Genomic DNA, 20,431 nt, shown 5'->3' on the forward strand with positions numbered 1-20,431 from the left:
AACTGGTTATATATTTGATTATGGTATATTATTTTCTATAATTAGCAGAATAGTTAGGAATGCCAAGGTCTCAGACTAATAAATCTGAGATCAGTCCTTTGCAAAAGGGGAAACAGAAACAAGAAAAAAATATTAATAGACAAGTGTTGGCACAAGAAATTACGTATGGATAACATTAGAAACCTGTGAGGTAAATATTGGATAAATCACTAGAAGGAAGCGGTAGAAGTTTTCTAGATAAAATGTAATTTAAAAGCAGCAAATAACAGAATGCTTAAAAAATGTATGAATATTAAGCAGCTCAGAAGCCTACTAAAATACAACTTTATAATAATGTTTTAAGTCAATGAAATATAAAAAAACTATACAGGAAGTTTTGGCTAAAAAAAAAATTAGTATCAAAAAAGCAGATTTTCCTTTAAAATAATCATAAATATGTATTTTAGTGAAAATTACTTTTTTCTTCTTCAAAACAACTGACTTTCTAGAAGCTGAGCACAATATGGTATCCTATTTGGCTTTGACCTGATGGTCTAATTTTCCAAGTGAAGAAACTTAAAAAATATTGAGAAAGTTTCATGGAGTAAATGATTAAAAAAAATAAAGTCAGCCACTTGAGCATAAAACATACATATAAAGTGTATTGGGTTTTAGACAGTAGACAACAGCTTCTCATGACACTACAGAGCAAATGAGTCTTCTTCAGAAGTACTTACAGTATGTCAAAAAAACCCCACATATGGTCCCTAAGATAAGAGAACTAATAGGATCCATAAATCAGTGGTCAACATATAAAGTCTTATCATAGAAATATTGTAAACAAAATATAACCAGGATCCCAATTATCTTTGGTATACCAGACTCCCAGGGAATCTCTTATGACACATTTTATATCCAACTTCAGAGGGAAAACTGTTTAAACATTTTGCATTTAAACTATCACATAAAAATCCAGTATATCTCTATGATCACAGTTCAGAATGGTTATTTTCTTTAAATAAAATGCTTCTGGCCTATAATATCATATCTTAATCATTCTGGCCAAAGATCCATTTCTGAAAAGGGTCTGATGGATTACAGGATGCCAAACTTGGATGCTCTCCATTTCCTGTAAGGCACATATGTAGTGCTTCATTGTACAGAGTTTGATCCTAAAGTGAGGAAAAAAGGAGGAAAAGAAAAGTGAACAAACGATGAACATGCTAGTTCCCCCACAGTTCTGCCCCCAAGCTGGTGTTAAAGCTCATACAGGTGGTGCAGGGGGGGCTAGAAAATATGTCAATAGTATGTAAGTGCCAACTTGCATTGCTAGGAAAATTTTGTAAAATATTTTAAAATACAAAACATCTGAACTGACTTCCAGGTGGATGTCTAGACAAACACACTAAAAGACTGGTTTTTTAAGTGACATTCCTACTAGTGACATCAAGTTTTGATCTGCAACTGAAACCTCCTGCTTTTCAGGTTTTCATTTTCCTGCTAAAAGGAAATTTACACATTTTTGGCTTCAGTGTTTTTGTTTTGTGGGCGCTTTTGCTTTTATTTAAAATCCAAAATTAACTAACAAACATGCCATTTCACTGCACAGGATATGTACCTTCTGGTGCAGCCACTGCTCCTCCCCAACAGCAAAGGTTTTCTGCCCTTTGTAGGTGCACTCACGAAGCTGCACAGGTCCCTTGGAAGCATGCAGACAAAGCTCCTTCTGAATGTTATGGCGAATTTCGTGGTGTGCAGAATATTCAAAGTACTATTTAAATAATTTAAAAAAAAATTTGGTAAATAAACACAAAGTATTAAACTAAATTAAGCCTTTCAAATTCCCATACACAAAATAATACGTTTCTTATTAAAAACTTTGAGACTACAGAATAATTCCTCTAATTTTTAACATAGACAGTTCAAAAGTGTTTACAAAACTAAAAGCAGTTTTCAGTAGTAATACAATATTAATTTATACTTGTATGTATAAATTGGAAATAAATTTTGCTGCATGTGTACTGTGATGCAAAATTTTACTCCCAACCAGACAGTATATAATTCAAGGAGACAAACTCAAGAGTACAGATAGTTTAAGATAGCTTAAATTTTGGCATTTCTTAACTAAAAATCTTTATTTAATTCTGTTGCCACATGAAACGATGCTGATTGCTGTATGCCAACTTTTGCTGCTTGATCTAAACAACAAATGTGAACAATTGGATGCTATTATATCCTCTTGTGAGGTAACCATTAGAAAATTATAAGCATGTATTTTGTGAGTTCATTTTACCATGATTTCCTGACAGCAGAGTACTCCTAAGGCTCACCTGTAAGTCTGACCCTAACAGGGATTTACTTCTAAAAGCTAAAAGCTACAGACACAGATGTTCTTTTGCCCCTTCAGCCCTAACCTAACATTAGGTCTCTTCCTTTTCTCCCACATTTACCAGCAGAGTCCCTAACATTACATCTCACTGCTACTGTTTCTTGCCTCTGGATGTCAGCCACCTTCATCATATCTTTCCTTTGAATCTTAAGGCCAGGCTCAGTTACCCTTCTTGGCCTTCTGTTTTCCAGTGGTCAGCAATCACCTCTTTGCTACCTTGGAAACAATGGGAACAGCACTGAGGAACAAACAGGAATCTGACTCTTAAGACTTTATGACCAACATTAGTCCTCAAAACAGGTAGTGAAGGAGTGACCTGCTTAGTCATTTAGCTCTCAGACACAGTAATTTACTCTTCATCTGGTAAGCTGACTTAATCTGTCCTGATTTATTTTTGGAACTTCAACATCTCTGCAAGCCCTAAAAATAGTTATTTGAAAGAAAGCTATGTTTAGAACTTTATTAATTTTGGATATTGAGATGGGCATGTTTCCAGCCTCCAATATTCTAAAATGTAATAATACACAACTGATGTACAGCTCTGAAAACTAGGTTCTCTTTTCTACTCCCATTTCAAATATATAGACGAAGAAGACAGCATAGAAAATATTCAGCCTACACTGCTGAAAGTCTGGTAAAGAACAGAGGACAACTGAAAACAGAGCATTGTAATAAGAAGGGTTAAGTAAGCAAACATGCATCTCTTAAGCATTACCAGCAAAATCAGTTCTCTGAAAGCTGGCATTTAAAGGGATTCAGACTTATTTTGTAGCAGAAGGGAAGACAAAAAACATAACACTTGAAAGAACAGAATTTTAGTATAGCCCAAGATAACTTAAGAGAACAATAGAAGCATACAGCAGATCTCTTAATACAATGTCTTTCTACAGTGTTCCCAAATTAATGACTGTGACAATGTGAAAAGGCTAATAGTATTAATCCACAATTGAATAAAACCCCAAATTCAATCCTGTAAGAAGCTAACATAATAGGGTACTTCTTAATCTAGATAACATGCCATGTCTCACAAAAAATGATTAGGAAGAACATATCACCTGACTAGAATTATATGTCTCAAGTTTCACAGTGCCATCAATGAATATCTTTTAAGATTGAAAAAAAAATTATGAACACCCTCTCCCCCATAAGGTAACAATTATATTCTAATAAAAACTTTTAGACCTTTGCTGACCTTTAATTATTAAGGATCACTTTTAAGGGAAACAGAGAATTGTGCATTTCTGGGCAGGGAAGGAGATGCTCCTTTTGTTAGCGTTACAGTAATGACAGAACGATTCAGAATCTGACATCTATTGCAAATCATATTGTAGAAGGAAGAGAGCACCACGGCTGCCTCCAAGAGCTATGGACCAAAGAGAGCTCCTCTTGAACAAATGGAACCATATTATTCACTTGCATTAGCCAGTACAGGATTGGCCACTGTGACCTCACACTGTGAGGCTGCAAGCGTGATAGGGAAGGCGGCTCAGGCCTGGACACTTGGTCTCCCGTTGGCCGGATCCCAACCAACATCTTCCTTGACAGTGCGAGTCCTGGTGACACAGAAAGAAGCAATAGGAGGAAGCATAAGGAAAGGAAGAATTAAGAAGACAACACTTACAAGACAGGAGTAAGGGTGGCATGAAAAGGTTTTGCACAGAAAAGAGAGGGCAAGTGAAGCAGTGCAAGCATCTCTGAAATCTGAATTTGTATACTGCAGTTAAAACATTAGAGACATGACATGACATGAAGAGTGGTATGGAATTTTTCTTTTAAAATATATATTGGAATTAACTGTTACAGAAAATAAAGGAAGAAAGAGAAGGAGAGAGAAATTGTGTATTAAAAATGAGTCAATTTCTCTAAAATTAAAGTTTTTATACGGTAAAGCTACAGCAGAAGAGAGACTAAAAATCAGGTATTAAATATTTTACCTGGTTTCCTCCAAGTCCATGACAAGAATACATAATCAGTGGTTTGCCACCATGGTTATTTTCACCAACATCCAGACACATGCGGTTACCTATATTTTTTAACTAAAGAAAGGGTGTTGTCAGGATAAAAACCTCAGTGGAATGACAGAAACTCAAACTGTCTCAGTCATAGACAAAACTCACCTTTAGTTTAACAACAATTATAGCTGTTCTTTCATTTTTACTTTCTACTATGCTGAAATCTAAAAATCCTGTTTCCTCAAGTAATCTTTTCCAACTAAAAGCCTGCTCTGTACAATGTTATGGAGTTATTAGCCTGCTCTGTACAATGTTACTCTGATTCAAATCACGGTCTGAAGAGATACACATAAAATATTTAAAACAGGAGGAAGGGGAAGTTTTATTTGTAGATACAAGCTAAAAACTCATGTTCACCTCAAGCTAAGAGCTATTACTTTTTTGTTTGTTTTAGCAATGCAATGTCTATAGTTATTTGGCAAGGAAAAAGACATTTGACATAAATTAAAAATGAAAATGACACAGCTATTGACAAAGCTGTAGCTATTTACAAAGCTATAAAAGGGATGCAGAAGAGATTCTTTGTCCAGAGTTGTGACAGAAAACTGTAGAGCAGTTAAAGATGGCTAAAGTCTAAAAGCTATGGCTAAGGTAGTAGAAGAGATTAGCAAACTTCCTGGACTATGAAGAATATATAAAGTAGTTAAAATTAAACTTACATATCCAGAAAACAAAGGATTCAGGTCTGGCACATATGCTTCTGGATAAACATTACTGAGGTACCAGGTAAAATTTTTACACTGCAGGCGCTGCCTTAAATCAAGTCTTTTTGATATGTCTCCAAAAGTTTTCTGTTAGAGGAAAGGAGGAAGGATGGAAGATAAATATATGAACATTCATTTTGCATATGTAAAGCTGTGATATTTTGTGTCATACTAGTTTTAAGGAAGTTTAACTAGTTTAACAAAGGAAGTTTTATGCTTCCTTTGTTAAACTAGTTAAACTTCCTTAAAACTAGTAAAAGGAAGTTTTATGCTTCCTTTGTTGATTTTTTTCTTGTTAATGCTGTACTACTACAGTTACTGCTGTCTTTCAGTGTCATAACACCACTGACATCCTGCCTGCAGCATTTCAAAGCACTTGCAAGAAAAATACATTGCAAGATGGAAAACACAGAAGTATCTTTAGTCCCAAGAAAGTTTTAACAGAGTGCCATGAAGTGGGAAAGTCCAAGTGAGACCATACTGATTACAGCTATAAAGCCAACTGATCTCACTAAAACTGTAAGCTGAAACAAACTGGATTAATTAAATAAATAGCCTAATACCCAGTACAATGTAGAATCTTCCAAACAAAATTCAGTTGTTTAGCTGCTGAACATACCCAGGAAATGTAATGCTTTCAGTGATATAACAGTCATAAAAATTTATCACATGAAGGAGGAAAAACAGCTTCTAAAAGAAAACTTAGAATTCTAGCTGGGCAGAAAACTTACAAAATAAGTAAGTCAACACTCAACCTCAGCCCCACATATTTATTTACTTGAAAATAACTGACTTTTTAGGCAGAGACAGGATGGTTACCCATTATCAAGTAACTTTTATTCTGCTGCTAAATAACAACAAAAGCTGCTTTTTCAATAAGAATATTAAGCAACTTTTCACTACAGAAAATAAGTTACTTTACATTGTCTACATCCATTAGTTTCTCTCATGTTCTTCTGTTAGTTCCTGTACCTGCGCAATGCAAACAACCCAGGAAAGCTATGAAAATAAACACCACTAAAAAAACTCACCATACAAAATCAACATTCATAACCCAAAAAACTTAGTTTTTTTCATGTCTGTTGGGGCTACAGCATTAAGCAAATTAAACAGTCTTTTGATTAAAATATCTAGAATCCTCACATACTTTGTCAATAAATAACTTTTGCTCACCAAAACTTTCACCGCAGCAAGTGTGATTTCTAATACCACCACCACCACCTACTTGTTTCACAATTTTTGCTGCCTCTGTGTTTCTTCGGTAAAATATTTCTTTATATTCATCCATCCACACTTCTGCAAGGCGAACTTGATTACGTGTGATCACCTGAGTACCTTTTGGGAAAGTATGGGGACTCTTGCTGCGAAAGACATGGCCAACAACAGAGCAAGGCATGATCTCCAACTGTCCACCACATTGCCATACCTAATAATAACATTTAGTGTGTAAGTACACTGCAATTAGAATTCAGGGAGTGGAAAAAATTCAGTAATACTATTGTTTGCCTGAACACATCAAACCACTAGCAAGAGTATGTATATCAGGCATACCACTAGTATAATCATAGAAACGCTGGAAACATTTCAAATAGCAACCCTAAAAACATTTATAAAAAAATTAAAATCAGTTTAGTGAGCATGTTTGTATTTTATTTCATAGGTAATTAGTAATTCAATTTTCCTTGTCCTAGTTGGCTGATTGAGAAGGGGAGTCAATATCTAATACTAATTTATTTTCAAGTTCCCTGTACACTGTCAGCATAGAGGCAATTGCTAATTAAGGAGCTAAACTTACTCTGAAAGACATTTCTATATTTTCACCTCCCCATATTTCCATTTCTTCATCATAGCTTCCAATGTGTTCAAAGTAGTCTTTTGATATTGAAAAGAGACCTCCAGCAAAGGTAGGTGTTCTGCAAAAACAAAATTTTACTGAGAAAGACAGAAGGGTTTTTTAAATATAGACGTGAAATCATGGTGCAACTGTTCTAGGAGTTTTCCATGCACTTGTTAGTATTTCATTACAGTGATGCATATTCCTGGCATAGATAATACTTCTAGCACTTAAATATCTTCACATAGAATTTCATTTGACAGTTTATTGCCATTTATTAAGAACTTGTTCAGACTAATAACTGCTGGCATAAAAAGAAAGCATCAGGAAAACAAACAAATTTTCTTTGTATGGAGGAAATTGATCACAAGTACAACTCCTACAGACCAGTAACCCATCTGTGGACAAAGCAGGTACAATTATCATCAAATGCACTACTGTATCAGCCTAGTATCTGGCTGCTCTGACCATTTTTTTTTTTGTCATTCTTTCAAGTAAAGTGAATGAAGAGACAGAATCATTGTACTGTCTCTGAAAATAACTGTGTATAATCCTCCTCTGTGCCTCCCCTCTAGGAATATAGGCAATTTCTACTGTATGTAGAAGAAGTTACACAGAGAAATTACTATCTTGATGAGGCTATATTTTTATGAAAGCTTTATAATGTGGTTCTTAAAGAAAGTATTACAAAAAACCTGCAAGATGCTAAGATGTCTGATTATATTAATTGGAACAACTCATTTATTTACAAACTATCATTAATAAGATAAAGTCTGTGAAAACAGAAGGATTGAAATAGTATTCAAATTATGTTTACCTAATTGGATAGGTTTCATCCTTTCTTCTTTTATTCTCATGTTTAGGAAGAGACTCCCATCCAAATGACAAACTCCAGTCAAAATTTCCTCTGTTGTGGCTATGCCCATAAGGAGATGGTTTACTGAATTCAAAGGTATTGAGATCAATAGAAGCAATGTCAGGGCTTACAACAGCAACAGGATTCTCAGATATCCTTGCCAATAATGGCTCTAACCAGCCATAAAAGCATTCACCTGCGGAGAAAATGGGAACGCTGAATTGGCTATAAAGTAGTACATAGGGTATGTTTTAACATGTCCAGCAAGCCAATATGGACTATTTTTAAATAGCATTGCTAATTATACTTCCAATAATATGAAATAGCTATAGGAAATATTATATATTGCCAGCATTTATAATTCATAAAAAATCTGCAACATTAAATTGAAGACAACAGCATTATAAACCAGACCTGACATATTTACAGTTACACTTACAATGAGCATCCAGGAAGGTAAGGGTCTCTCCTGTTGCTACTGAAGCTCCCAACAACCGTGCAGTGATCAGACCTTTTCTTTCCTTCTGACGGACAACTTTAACTATCTGAAACTGTTTCACATATTCATCTAGTTTATCATGCAGATAGTCTAGAAAGAGAAATCAGTATCAGAATATCCAGTGTATACACATGCCACTGCCCAAAATGTTACACTATTAAGTGAACAATATAAACAACTCAGACTTACTCCAGAAATCATCTCAATGTCAAAGCCATAAAAATTCCTATCTGCTGAAGGTTATTTTTAGGGGCTGAGTATTTTGAGGGTAGGGGTGTAGGAAGAGGTGACCAGCAGAAAACAGGAGATGGAACATTAAAATAATTCTGAACAAGAAAGGACGTGCTACTCCATCTCTGCTGCAGTATTAACCATTTGAATATCAATTCCATTTTCACAGCAAATGGATCTCCTGCTTACAATATTCGCAGAACCTGCAAATTCTTTGTTTAATGATGGCACATTTACACAGTTTTCAAAAGTTACAGTATTTACAACAGCAACAGAAGCCATATAAAAAACTAATTAAATGTTCAGATTTTGAGAAAGAAACCCACATCTCTCATGAAACATACCACATCATCCTTTTTATTCTGACCATCCTTAGTATTAAACTGTACTACTGAACATACTTCACATCCAAGTGCTTCAATATACTCAATACAGACTTGCAAAGTTTTTTGAACTTGCATTTGTGTTCACACTAAGTATATATCTAATTATTTTTAAGACTCAGCTAGACCATTGAAGATTATTTTGCCATTAAATAATTTTGCTTTCTAATAAAGACACTACCCTTAATATTAATGAAATTTATTTGCATAAAGACAACCACTATGATAAAATACAAATTTCTACAAGTCTGGGCCAGTTTATACTTGGATACTTTGTTCTACAAGTTGCAATTGGCTTGAAACACAAATAATAATGCTACTTGTCATGCAAGCAGTTATGCAGGCAAATCAGCATCAGAATTGGAAAAAGCAGAAACGGGGTTTAAAAACCTTTCAGAGCACAGGAATTTCATATTTGACTACCTTTTGGAAAAATAAGGTGGGAGAGGGATATCTTATATTTAAAAAAGGGAAAGAAACAAAACCACTTAGAAGACTGTTATACAGTCAACAGTGGTAAAGAGACATCCTCTTAGCTAATTTATCTGCAATCCTAACCTCTTCAATTAAAAAAAAAAAACAAGAACAGAAGCAAAAGCAGGAAGACTTCTTACCATCTACACTGGCATCATCCACCAAAATAATCTCTTTCAGCAGTATGGCAGGAGATGTGTACATCACACTGTGGACAGTTCTGAGCAGAGTTGACCACGCTTCATTATGGAAAACGATGATAATGCTGGTGGTTGGCAATGGTGGGCAACGCTTAAACTTTTGCTCAATACATCTACAAATTAGAAAGTGTCAGGGGTTACAAAGTGGACAATTTTTTACTCAAACTCTTAAACTTTTCTTTCTAATACAAAACTTTATAACTATGCACATTAAATAGTTCTGCTTTTCTGCTTTCTATCCTAGCTTTGGAGTGCAAAGGTAGGTACTTCAACTAGAGTAGCTGATCAGAATATTTTTTAAAGTATCATGACTAAGAACTGAACAACTTAGTTTTGCCTCTGTCTCACACACATTTGAGTAAATTTTATATAATACCCAGGCCTTCTTCAGGAAAAAAAGTTATTTTATTGAGAGTAGCACGTACTGACTGAGCTAACTCAAAAATTACCATTACTGCTGAACCCTAAGTATACAAAGAAGAACATTTATTCGAAAAATACAGAGTTTGCAAGGAAAAATATAACCTAATTCAAATTTCAAAGCTTTTTAGAAATGCTATGTAAGCCTTAGGGCAGCATGTCCCCATTCAAAGGATACAATGTTAAACCCACAGTTTTTCAAGACTGACATATCCTAAACATAAGGTTAGATCCAACGGCAAGTCAAGATGACAATGCTGTATTCATAAGTTGCACACTTAATGTTTATGGCCTGTCAGCTTTAGGGCCTGGAGGACACCCCAAGGTAATAACCCCAGTCATTGCCCCACAGAATACGCAAGAAAAGCCTCCCCAGCTATGCTCTAGGAGAGGTTGTGGTGAGCTGCACCGTGAGTATCAGCAGCAGCTCAGTAAGTTATGCCACTTTTGACACAGATGGCTGACAACATTTCATCTCACACTGACAGAGACTGCTCATAACTAAAACCCACTCTCCCCAAGTCCTAGAGTCTACATTTTAAAAATTCTTCAGTATGACAAGATTGCTGCTGAGATCTTCCATTCCTTGTTCAATGGTTTACAAATATAAATTTATTAAATTATGCCTACATTCCAAATTTATTAAATTAAATTATGTCGTTTTATTAACACTGAATGCTAAAAAAAAAGTGAGGGGTGGTGTTTTAATTGGAAAAATACTGAAACCATTTTTAGTCTTATTCTAAGTAAAACTAAGCAGGCTTCCTGAAAGTTACTCAGAAATTTTAGCCTTAAAGGCAAAGTCAGAACACCTTATTTAAATACGGTTACTTTGAATTCAAAACCATGAACGAAGTGAGCTTTTCTAAACATTCTTGGCTTTGGCACTGTGGATCACTATGTACAGCCAATCATTATGTATAGCTAGGAGACTTTCCTGAACTATCACCTACTGCTGTACTCAAATCACCTTGTAGGCTGAATTTCTGTGAAGTTTTTCTACTATCAGGACGTACACATTTCAACTTACTCAGGAGGTCGAGTGTCTGGTCCAAGATCTCGGTGTAAAGAAATCCTATCACTTGCAAATGCATTAAAACAGTGTTTCTCTTCTCCAGCCTGTTTTTCTTTCTGCTCTTCTGAATTTAAGTTGATGGTTTTAAATGCTTTGCCAGAAGCTCCAGGAGCGTTAGGATCTTGAAGGGGCCGATCTAGAAAGGGTTTCAGTTCCACTGGAGTATAGAACCCTGGCAAACAGTGTCTCTCTCCAGGAACCTTAGTTTGCCTAATGGGTGCTTTTATCTGCATTTTTGGCTTTGCACCTTTGATATTGTTCATAGCATTTAACACAAGACCTAATACATGACTTTTCTTTCCAACAACTGGCTCAATCCCTGCTTCATCCTTAAAATCTTGAACACCCACTTCTCTTTGTAATAAAAATAAAAATACCAGAAAGACAAACACAATAATGCTAAACTTCCAAAGTTTCCAATGAAAAAATGTCTTAAATAGTTTAGGTGTCTTTTTCAAGGCCATTCTAGTTTTAAAAATTTTCACACAACAGAAGTTTCTGTGAGTGTTGTTCTTCAAATATGTCACAGCATTTCTTGAAATTATAACACCTGTAAATTAAAACAAATAGTATTCATTTAGATATCTAGTATATTCAACTATGTAAAGCCGTAAGAAATTAATGGAAAGGAATTAATTCACAGCTCCCAAAAGTCAAATATTACTTATATAGGTTTGATGTATCACTTAAAGATAAATCAAACCTATATATAAGAGACCCAAAATGCCTTTTCCCTACTTTTTGCTTTGGGTTTTATTTGTTGAATACACTTCATATAGAAGAACACAGAAATCAGGCATACCATCAAGAAAAAAACATTTTTACACAGTGCCACTACTTCAAGTTTATTTTCTTCCAAGTAATTTGTTTAAAATTAGAATAAAGTCTTATAGAAGCAGGGAATTTTAATTAAATTATGGGACAGAAGAAAAACATGTGGCATCAATACATTAGTTCAAGCTGCATGTCAGAAAGAGTCATGTGGAAAGTGAACTAAAAGATAGGAAAGACTTTTCAATCAACTTATTTCAAGAATTTTCAAGTTACTGCCATTATTTTTTTCAAAGACAAGTAATTATTCACTTGCTTTAAAAGATGAAACTATGAAAGACATTTGAGGACTACCAAAATCCAAGTGATTTGAAGTAAATTCTATCTGCCAAACTGGCAGTTTACAAGGGGATACATTCTGCCACCAGCCTGAATAGCTCGAATAGCTATTCAGGGAATAGCTTCATTTTTTGTCTAAATTGCATGTATGTGAATCAAGAAGAGAAATAAACAGCATCCAGCTAAAAAAACCACAGTTAGTTGCCACTTGTAAACTACTGACCACAAAATTTCAAGAACTACTTTTCTATTTATTCCTCTGAAATACAAGTAGGTCTTAACTGGAGTAATATATACTCAGGAAGGGATAAAAGTCAGAGAAAACAAACTCTTTTACCTGCTTTTCTTCAAGAATCTGCATGTGAAACTAAGCATCTGGATTTCTGCACATTATACTGCTTTTCAAAATTTATGTCAGCTTAATAAACCCTTACATTCAAACTACAGTGTTTTTACCACAGAGTTATTGTTAAAAGAATGCAGAGGGGAAGTATATTAGACCATACTAAAAGGTACCAAAAATATGCTTCTCAACTCACAAAATTTCAAAAAAACCAAACCAAACAAACCAGTCCACTTCTGTGTCACATACTTTTTTCCCATTTTTTCCTTACTGCTAAAACATTTGAACTACAATACGGATACCTTTATATGGAACACTACAAATAAAAACCTTCTTCCCTGAAATGATTGCAACCAAATTACCAAACTGCCAGATTGAAAAATGTCTTGCTTTCTCACAGTGCCTGGTGGGTTGACCTTGACTGGCTGCCAGACACCAACCCAACCACCCTCTTGCTTTCCATCCTCAGCATGACAGTTGGGACAAAATAAGATGGAAAATCACATGGGTTGAGCTAAGGACACTGTGATCACTTATCAGTTACTATCACAGGGAAAACAGACTTGTAATGATGAATTTGAATTTACTGCCAATTAAAAATAGAGTAGGATGGTGAGAAACAAAGGCTCAAACTACCTCCCCCGGCTCAGCTTCACTCCTTCACTCCCAATTCTTCTCTCTTCTTTCTGCCTAGTGGTGCAGAAGGAATCAATAATAAGGGCTGTGATTAGCTTGTAAGACAGCACTCCTTCCTCTGCACACTTTTCCCCTGCTCCAGCACAGGTTCTCTCCTTGCAGTACAGTACTTCAGCATAAACTGCTCCAGCATGGACCATCCATGGGTCACAGTTCCTGCCAGGATCTTGCTCCTGCACGGCTCTCCATAGGCTGTAGCTTTCCTCAGGATATCTCCACCTGCTCTGAACTGGGGCCCTGCACAGGCTGCAGAGTGGATACCTCCTCTGGGCTGGTCCTTTCATGGGCTGCACAGAAATTGTTCTCTACAGTCTTCTCCATGAGCTGCAGGGGGAATATCTCCTCCCCTCCTTCTTCACTGACCTTGGGTTCTGCAGAGTTTCACATTTTTCTCACTCCTCTTTCTCACAGCTGCTGTGCAGTACTTTTGACCCTTTCTTAAATACTTCATCACAGAGGCACCACCTGCTACACTGGGTGGCTCAGCTTTGGCCAACAGTGGGTCTATTCTACAGCTGGCTGGAACCAGCTGTGCTCAGCCCAGGATGAGACTGGAGGTGGGGGGCAGCCCCAAGTCTCTCAGCACAGAGGCCACCTGTGCAGTCATACTCACCTCCTAACCTTGCCATACACAGTGTAAAACACCAACTGTATGTACAGATCAGCACCCAGCATTGCAGGGACTAACAGTCTCTGCAGGTTGCTAACCAGCAATGATTTCCTAACACCATCAAAAAGAAAAATCACATTACTGTTTCAACAGTGCACCATGTACAAGCACATAAGATACTAGCAGTCCTAAAGCTTAGAAATCAATAAGCAATATAAATATATCTTCCCCAACTGGAGAAAAAAAATCCTAATATATACACCTCTATCTAAACATGTATTTGAAATACATAATGTCATAAGAGGCATTAGAAACGAGAGATGTGGAGCATGCTGCCACAACACTTATAGGAAATGTGTCTGTCCCTAGAAAAGAACCTCCCCTGGAGTTAGGTGGGTTGTGGAAGACAGCAACACAACTTAACCCTTTCAGTGTGGATTAGTACTCTCTACCAGCATGCCAAGCACAGAAGCAAGTTCAAGTGATGTTTCTTTAAGAAAGGATCAAGTGACAATTTTGGAATATTATGTGCAGCAAACACCAGGTGGACAGAGGCTTGACTGCCACAAGCATACAGCAAAACCTTTTGATATAGACAAATGCTGAGTGTAGCTTTGTTGACAAAATATCTGATAGGGATATTGCTTACAATAAGAGAAGAGTTCTTTGTCACACAAAAGAGTAGCAGTTTCCAGAACAGAAGCTGCATTGTCCAAAGAACTTTTGCTATGAAAGCTGTATTTTACTGAGGGTTTTTACCAGGATAATTTTGTAGTCAGAAATACAATCTTTATTCCCCACAAATGCCTCTCACATTTTCATGACATAGCAATGTGTCAGCAAACACAGACCAAGCTACTATTCAATCCTCCAGGACATGATGAAGAAGTATGTGGCATGATTAAACTCCCTGGGGTGACTGTTCAGCAAAGCGTTTAATCTTCTATTCATTAGTGTTATTTTCACTAACAGCAGTCTGGATTCTTACAGCGCTTTCAAATAACTAGCCCTAAACATCTGTAGTTGGATTTTTTTTTTTTTTTAAGAAAATAACCAGACAACTAAAATGTACTACTAAATTCTTCTAAAAGTGCCAAAAGGCAGCTGCCACACTACTTCAAACCACATCACATGGGCAGTGTGAGAATTCAATGCAGCCTGTGTTACATTATGCCACCCACTGGTTCTGATGTCAGACTGTCTGCAAAAACTCTTACAAGAAAGCCCTGCTAATGTAGCCAACAAGTAGAAAACTGAATTTTTTATGAGCTTGATCTAAACAACACTGTAGAGAATAATATTGTATAGAAAAGTGAAGATATCATTAATCCAAATCAGCAGAAATTCTTTCCAAACATATGAGACAAAATTCATTTGGGTTAGTATCAACAATATACTTGACCTCAATTTTTTAAAAATAAGTATTTTTAAAACTACTTTTCTTCTATCCAGATATTAAACAGGTTTCAAATGTTTCCTGACAATATTGCTTATAGAACATAAAAAAATCAAAAAGAATAAGTAGAAATACTAAACCCAAAAATCCTAAAAATGGGAAAAACAGGGACAAAATGGATCAGAATTATTCTAATCAAAACCATTTAACTACATAACTTGGTTTCAACTTGATCTAATTCTTCTATAATTCAAGAAGCACAGTCTCATAAAAAGTTTGTCTATTTCTCCTTGTGATCAAAGCATACAATCCCTTCCTCAAACCTTAAGAGTCCCCTTAATCAGAAGGTGGGTGTGAATAAAAACACTAAGCAAATACTTTAGGGAAAAAAAACAAAGAAACCAGACAATGATGATCAACTGCTCTCACCAAATTAGCAAAAGTCTGACAAAGATATTCAGGATATTTTAACTATAAGAAGTGCTACTTCCACTACTAGCATTTCTGAATCTAAAATTCAGAACAGGGCTTTTTGTTTTCTTCGCATGAATATCAATGTAGGTGCTACTAAAACATTAGTTACTGAAATAATCAGTATGGTAAATGGTATTTTCATCTTCTACCACCATGAATATTGATGCTTTTTTCTATTGGCAAATTAAAAAAAAAAAAACAATCACTGAACAAAACTATTTGCACTTCCTAGAAGTTCATCTGAGTGGAACATCCAATCACATAGGCACCTTTGGTGACAGACTAAGAAACATCCAATTCAGAGTGAGCCCTTCATAAAGGTCTAGCTTCATATGGCATATGAAGATTCTTCATAGAATAAAAACCACTCAAAAGCACTTCAGAAATTTGGGATAATTAAACAAGTTGCTTAAGTATAGCAAACTATGCTACTGTTTACAAGAATGTTAGCTCATGATTTAAATAAAGGAACAAATGATAAAATGAAATGTACAGAAGTTAAAGACTAAGGACATGAGAATGGAGAAACAGAATCAGATGTTTAGTTCTATCTCCACACTTGCTTATCTGTTGCAGTCAGTTCCTACTGAATGCACTCCTAAATAGGGTACACATACCTAGAAGAAATAGAAATTCACAAACCCCAGGAGCTGCTCCTCCGGGTACATTCTTAGAAGCTCAGCCAGTTAAAAAAAGTTGTTAGAGGAATTCTGCATGTGCTCAATTCCTAAACCTTCATTTTAGAAACATTAAGAGCACAGGTTATTCTAGCGAATACTGGATGTAACCTGCCTCCCCAATTAAGACAGAGGAAGGAGAAGCTGTACCTTCTGGAGGAGCTTACTGAAGAAGCTGAAAAGGTTCTGAGCAATAGCAGCACAGTGTCTCCTTCAGCAGTTTCATTTAGATTAAAAAAAAATACGTGAGGAGAAACCCCAAACAAACCATCACCAAACCTCCTCCTATGTATTCTAAAGGACGTCTTCAAATTCAAACTTTCACATGCTCTTTCAAAATTAGCATTACTACAATCTTTCTACAGCCAAGCACTATATGTGATAGGCAGAGATAGGCCCTTTGACAATTGATAGCATAGTAAAAATACACAGTAACCATATATTATAAAAATATTTATGGTTTATTTTTACAGACCTGGAACATGTAAATGACACACACTTATCTCAAATTTAAATTTCACTCAGCTCTGTACTCTCCTTTTTTTTTTTTTTTTTTTTTTTTTTTTTTTTTTTTTTTTGTCAAATTGTTCTGGACTTCCATTAAAATTATTTTAGACTGTCCCTGAAAATGCCATGATGAAAAGTGAGCATGATAGCAGCTGTAAAGTGCTTTTTTAACTTAGAAGGATTAGTGTCTTGTTTTCATTTAAGCACCAGAAGATAATGTCTGGACCATAACTAGATGACTTTAGTTTGTTTTTTTGTTTTCCTGATTGTAGCGACATTTCTAAGATAACAAAAACATCCAAGTATCAACTGCAGGTCCTAAAATCACAGTTTTCTAACTGGCCTTAAACTTTTGTTTAAGTGATAAGAGTAAAGCAAAGAAAGTCTCATGGGAGATTTACTGAGATTTACTGGTTTAGTGACTGCTAAACTAATCTTTGTTGGAAGTTCCCATAGCTGTCTTCACTTTCCTCCTCTCCGCATTTCAGTGTCTCCTTGCCAGATACATTTCACTGCTGAATAATGTTAGTCCACTGTAGTTAGTCACTGATACTAAAACTTAATTGCTAAATCACTGTCAGTGGTTTTGTGATATGATTCTCTGTAAGCAGAACTATTTCCTATGGTACATGATCTCAGCGAGTCTTGGGGAAAATCAGACAATAGTAAGACAGTGAGTGAATAGACCCATGACTGAAAAAAATCTAGCACTTTGTAGTTTAGAAACATGAGGCACTTTCAGATCTTGTAGAAGACAGGCACAACAGTGAACAGATTAGGATAAGAAACTTGTGTTGGCAGGCAACTGATCAGCATTTCATACCATGAACATAATTTTCTACATTGATTTCAAAAGAGGGAAAACCTTGGAGTAGGTAACAGCTCTTCAAATAGGTGAACCAGGCAGCAGACTTAGCAAAGCAAAAAAATATTATCTCAAAGCAACACAGTGTGTCATGCAGAGCCACAGACACTGGGGAAATGTCACTGAGAGGGGAATTTATACCTTGTTCCTATTTTGACAGGGCTCAAGATATCCAGGCTGCTTCTGGTATTACCCCACCCCAAAAAAGGGACAAGTTAAGTGACAATAGCAGTTATGAGGAGGAAAACTGGTCTTCTGCTCCTTCCCACAATGCAACAAAAATAGCAGTTCAGGCTCTCCCTAACTAACCTAAATTTTACTTTGCTCTGTTATTGAGAAGCCTCAAGATGACAGTGGCAAATGCCAAACTGACCAGGCCATTGAGCAAAACCTGGCTAAAAAAGGAACAAACCCTCTAAGTTCACTGCTTTGTCTCTAAGTCTGGCACCTCAGCAGCCTACCACTGCCTTTAGTCAAGGCTGAAGTGATCAATATAATTGATAAATCTTTTAAACAAAGGAGGTCTTTTTGTTACAGAAGACTAACATATCCAACACTACTGAGATACATACGTATTTGTATTTCCAGTAAGATTTTTTTATTTAACCAACTAAAATTTTTGTTAATAAATTCTTCTTTGTAAAGGAATATTTTACACGAAGTTAAAATAATTTAAAATCCACGACACTGAGGTGATTAAATTTAAAGTACACTTCTGTCGGTTTCCAAACCGAAGCGAACATTGTGTAAGTATTGTCACCTGCTGTGCAGAAGACTAAGTGCCGGAGGGGAGAGACAATGCGGGAACTCTTTAAAAGCCCTCTGAGCAGGATGAAATACACCCGAGTTAGCCGGCAATGTACACAGCTGGAATCACGCTGCCGTCCGAATCAATGCGGTACTGTGGGCAAACCCTTGGGCGGGATCCGTACGTGGCAGAGACACCTCCCTCGGTCAACACCTTGGGTTCGGGCAGTGCATCCGGCCGGCGCTGCCGCAGCCCGGTGTCCGCGCCCGCGGCAGCCCGGGCCCCTCGCCCGCTCCGCCTGCCCCGGAGCGGAGCCCGCAGCGCCGGGCTGGCCCGGCCCGGGCAGGCCCCTGGGGCCGGCGGCCGGGCTGGGAGCCGCGGGCACCGCGCGCGGAGCCTCGCGCCAAGGGGCGGCGGAGGGGCAGCCCCGCGGCAGCCCCGGCCCCGCGGCCGCCAGGGCCGCTCCCGGACTCACGGCTCCCGCCCGCCCGCCGGGCGCGCCCGCGGAGGAGAAGCGGCACCGGACGCTGCCCGGCCGCAGCCCTTGGAGAGGCCACGGAGGAGCGGAGGGCGCAGCGCGTCCCGAGGCTCCCCCACTCACCTCGTCCGGCGGGAGCACGGCGGAGGCGCAGCCGAGCGAGCGGCACCGCAGCCCCGGGAGGCCGGAGCCGGGCGGGCTCTGCGGCTTCCGCCCCGCGCCCGCCAGGTGCGCGCGGCCGGCTCCGCGCCTGCGCGCCGCGCCCCGCCCTCACCTGGCGCCCAGGTGCGCGAGGCGGCCGCGGCCGCGCCCATCCCGGTACCGCCGTGCCCATCCCGGTACCGCCGTGCCCCTCACAGCGCACGGCCCGGCGCGCCCATCCCGGTACCGCCGTGCCCATCCCGGTACCGCCGCGCCCATCCCGGTACCGCCGTGCCCATCCCGGTACCGCGTGCCCCTCACAGCGCAGGGCCCGGCCGCGCCCATCCCGGTACCGCCGCGCCCATCCCGGTACCGCCGTGCCCCTCACAGCGCACAGCCCGGCCGCGGCCGCGCCCATCCCGGTACCGCCGCGCCCATCCCGGTACCGCGTGCCCCTCACAGCGCACGGCCCGGCCGCGCCCATCCCGGTACCGCCGTGCCCATCCCGGTACCGCCGTGCCCCTCACAGCGCACGGCCCGGCGCGCCCATCCCGGTACCGCCGCGCCCATCCCGGTACCGCCGTGCCCCTCACAGCGCACGGCCCAGCCGCGCCCATCCCGGTACCGCCGTGCCCATCCCGGTACCGCCGTGCCCCTCACAGCGCACGGCCCAGCCGCGCCCATCCCGGTACCGCCGTGCCCCTCACAGCGCACGGCCCGGCCGCGGCCGCGCCCATCCCGGTACCGCCGTGCCCATCCCGGTACCGCCGTGCCCATCCCGGTACCGCCGCGCCCATCCCGGTACCGCCGCGCCCATCCCGGTACCGCCGTGCCCATCCCGGTACCGCGTGCCCCTCACAGCGCACGGCCCGGCCGCGGCTGCGGGGCTCGCCTCCACCGCCCGAGCGTTACCGACCCAGCAGTCCCAGTGCTGGGAAACGAAACACAAAATCCCTCCGAGGGTGAGAACACAGAAGGGCTCCCATACCGATCGATCTCTCTCTCTCTCTCTTCACAACGTAGTTTCCCAGAGAGATAGGTACAATATCACTTTTCTGCAGAAGCATGGTTTGATGTGGGAGAGAAAAAACCCAAAGTAACATTTGCACTCCCGTAACAGAGTGTAGAGTCTCCCCTTCTTTGTACTCTCAAATAATAGCAGCATAATCACCATCACACTCCACTTCAAAACTTCTTTCTTTGAGCTGCTGAACCGCAGGTATCAAAACGTGCTCAGCAAGTAGAAGGGGAGCTGGCAGTAGTTGTACTGATTTGTGTCACAGCAGTGCCAAAAATGGTGATGCCAGTTCTTTTAGGAATTAATATTGCC

At 39.1% G+C, this 20,431-nt stretch overlaps 1 protein-coding gene across 1 annotated transcript; it reads right to left on the minus strand.

The window, feature by feature from the left end:
- Positions 1-614: 614 nt before the first annotated feature.
- On the minus strand, positions 615-20,215 carry GALNT3 (polypeptide N-acetylgalactosaminyltransferase 3). Its single transcript, XM_021528594.3, has 11 exons — positions 20,090-20,215; positions 11,012-11,606; positions 9,502-9,674; positions 8,214-8,363; positions 7,736-7,970; positions 6,880-6,997; positions 6,310-6,510; positions 5,040-5,171; positions 4,303-4,404; positions 1,598-1,750; positions 615-1,151 (listed from the first exon to the last, which is right to left on the minus strand). Exons 1-11 carry the CDS (start codon positions 20,202-20,204, stop codon positions 1,029-1,031), a joined length of 2,097 nt encoding a protein of 698 aa, XP_021384269.2. The 5' UTR covers positions 20,205-20,215; the 3' UTR covers positions 615-1,028.
- Between the last annotated feature and the right edge of the window lie 216 nt (positions 20,216-20,431).

This window comes from Lonchura striata, chromosome 8 (assembly GCF_046129695.1).
Source record: "Lonchura striata isolate bLonStr1 chromosome 8, bLonStr1.mat, whole genome shotgun sequence".
Lineage (NCBI taxonomy): Eukaryota > Metazoa > Chordata > Aves > Passeriformes > Estrildidae > Lonchura > Lonchura striata.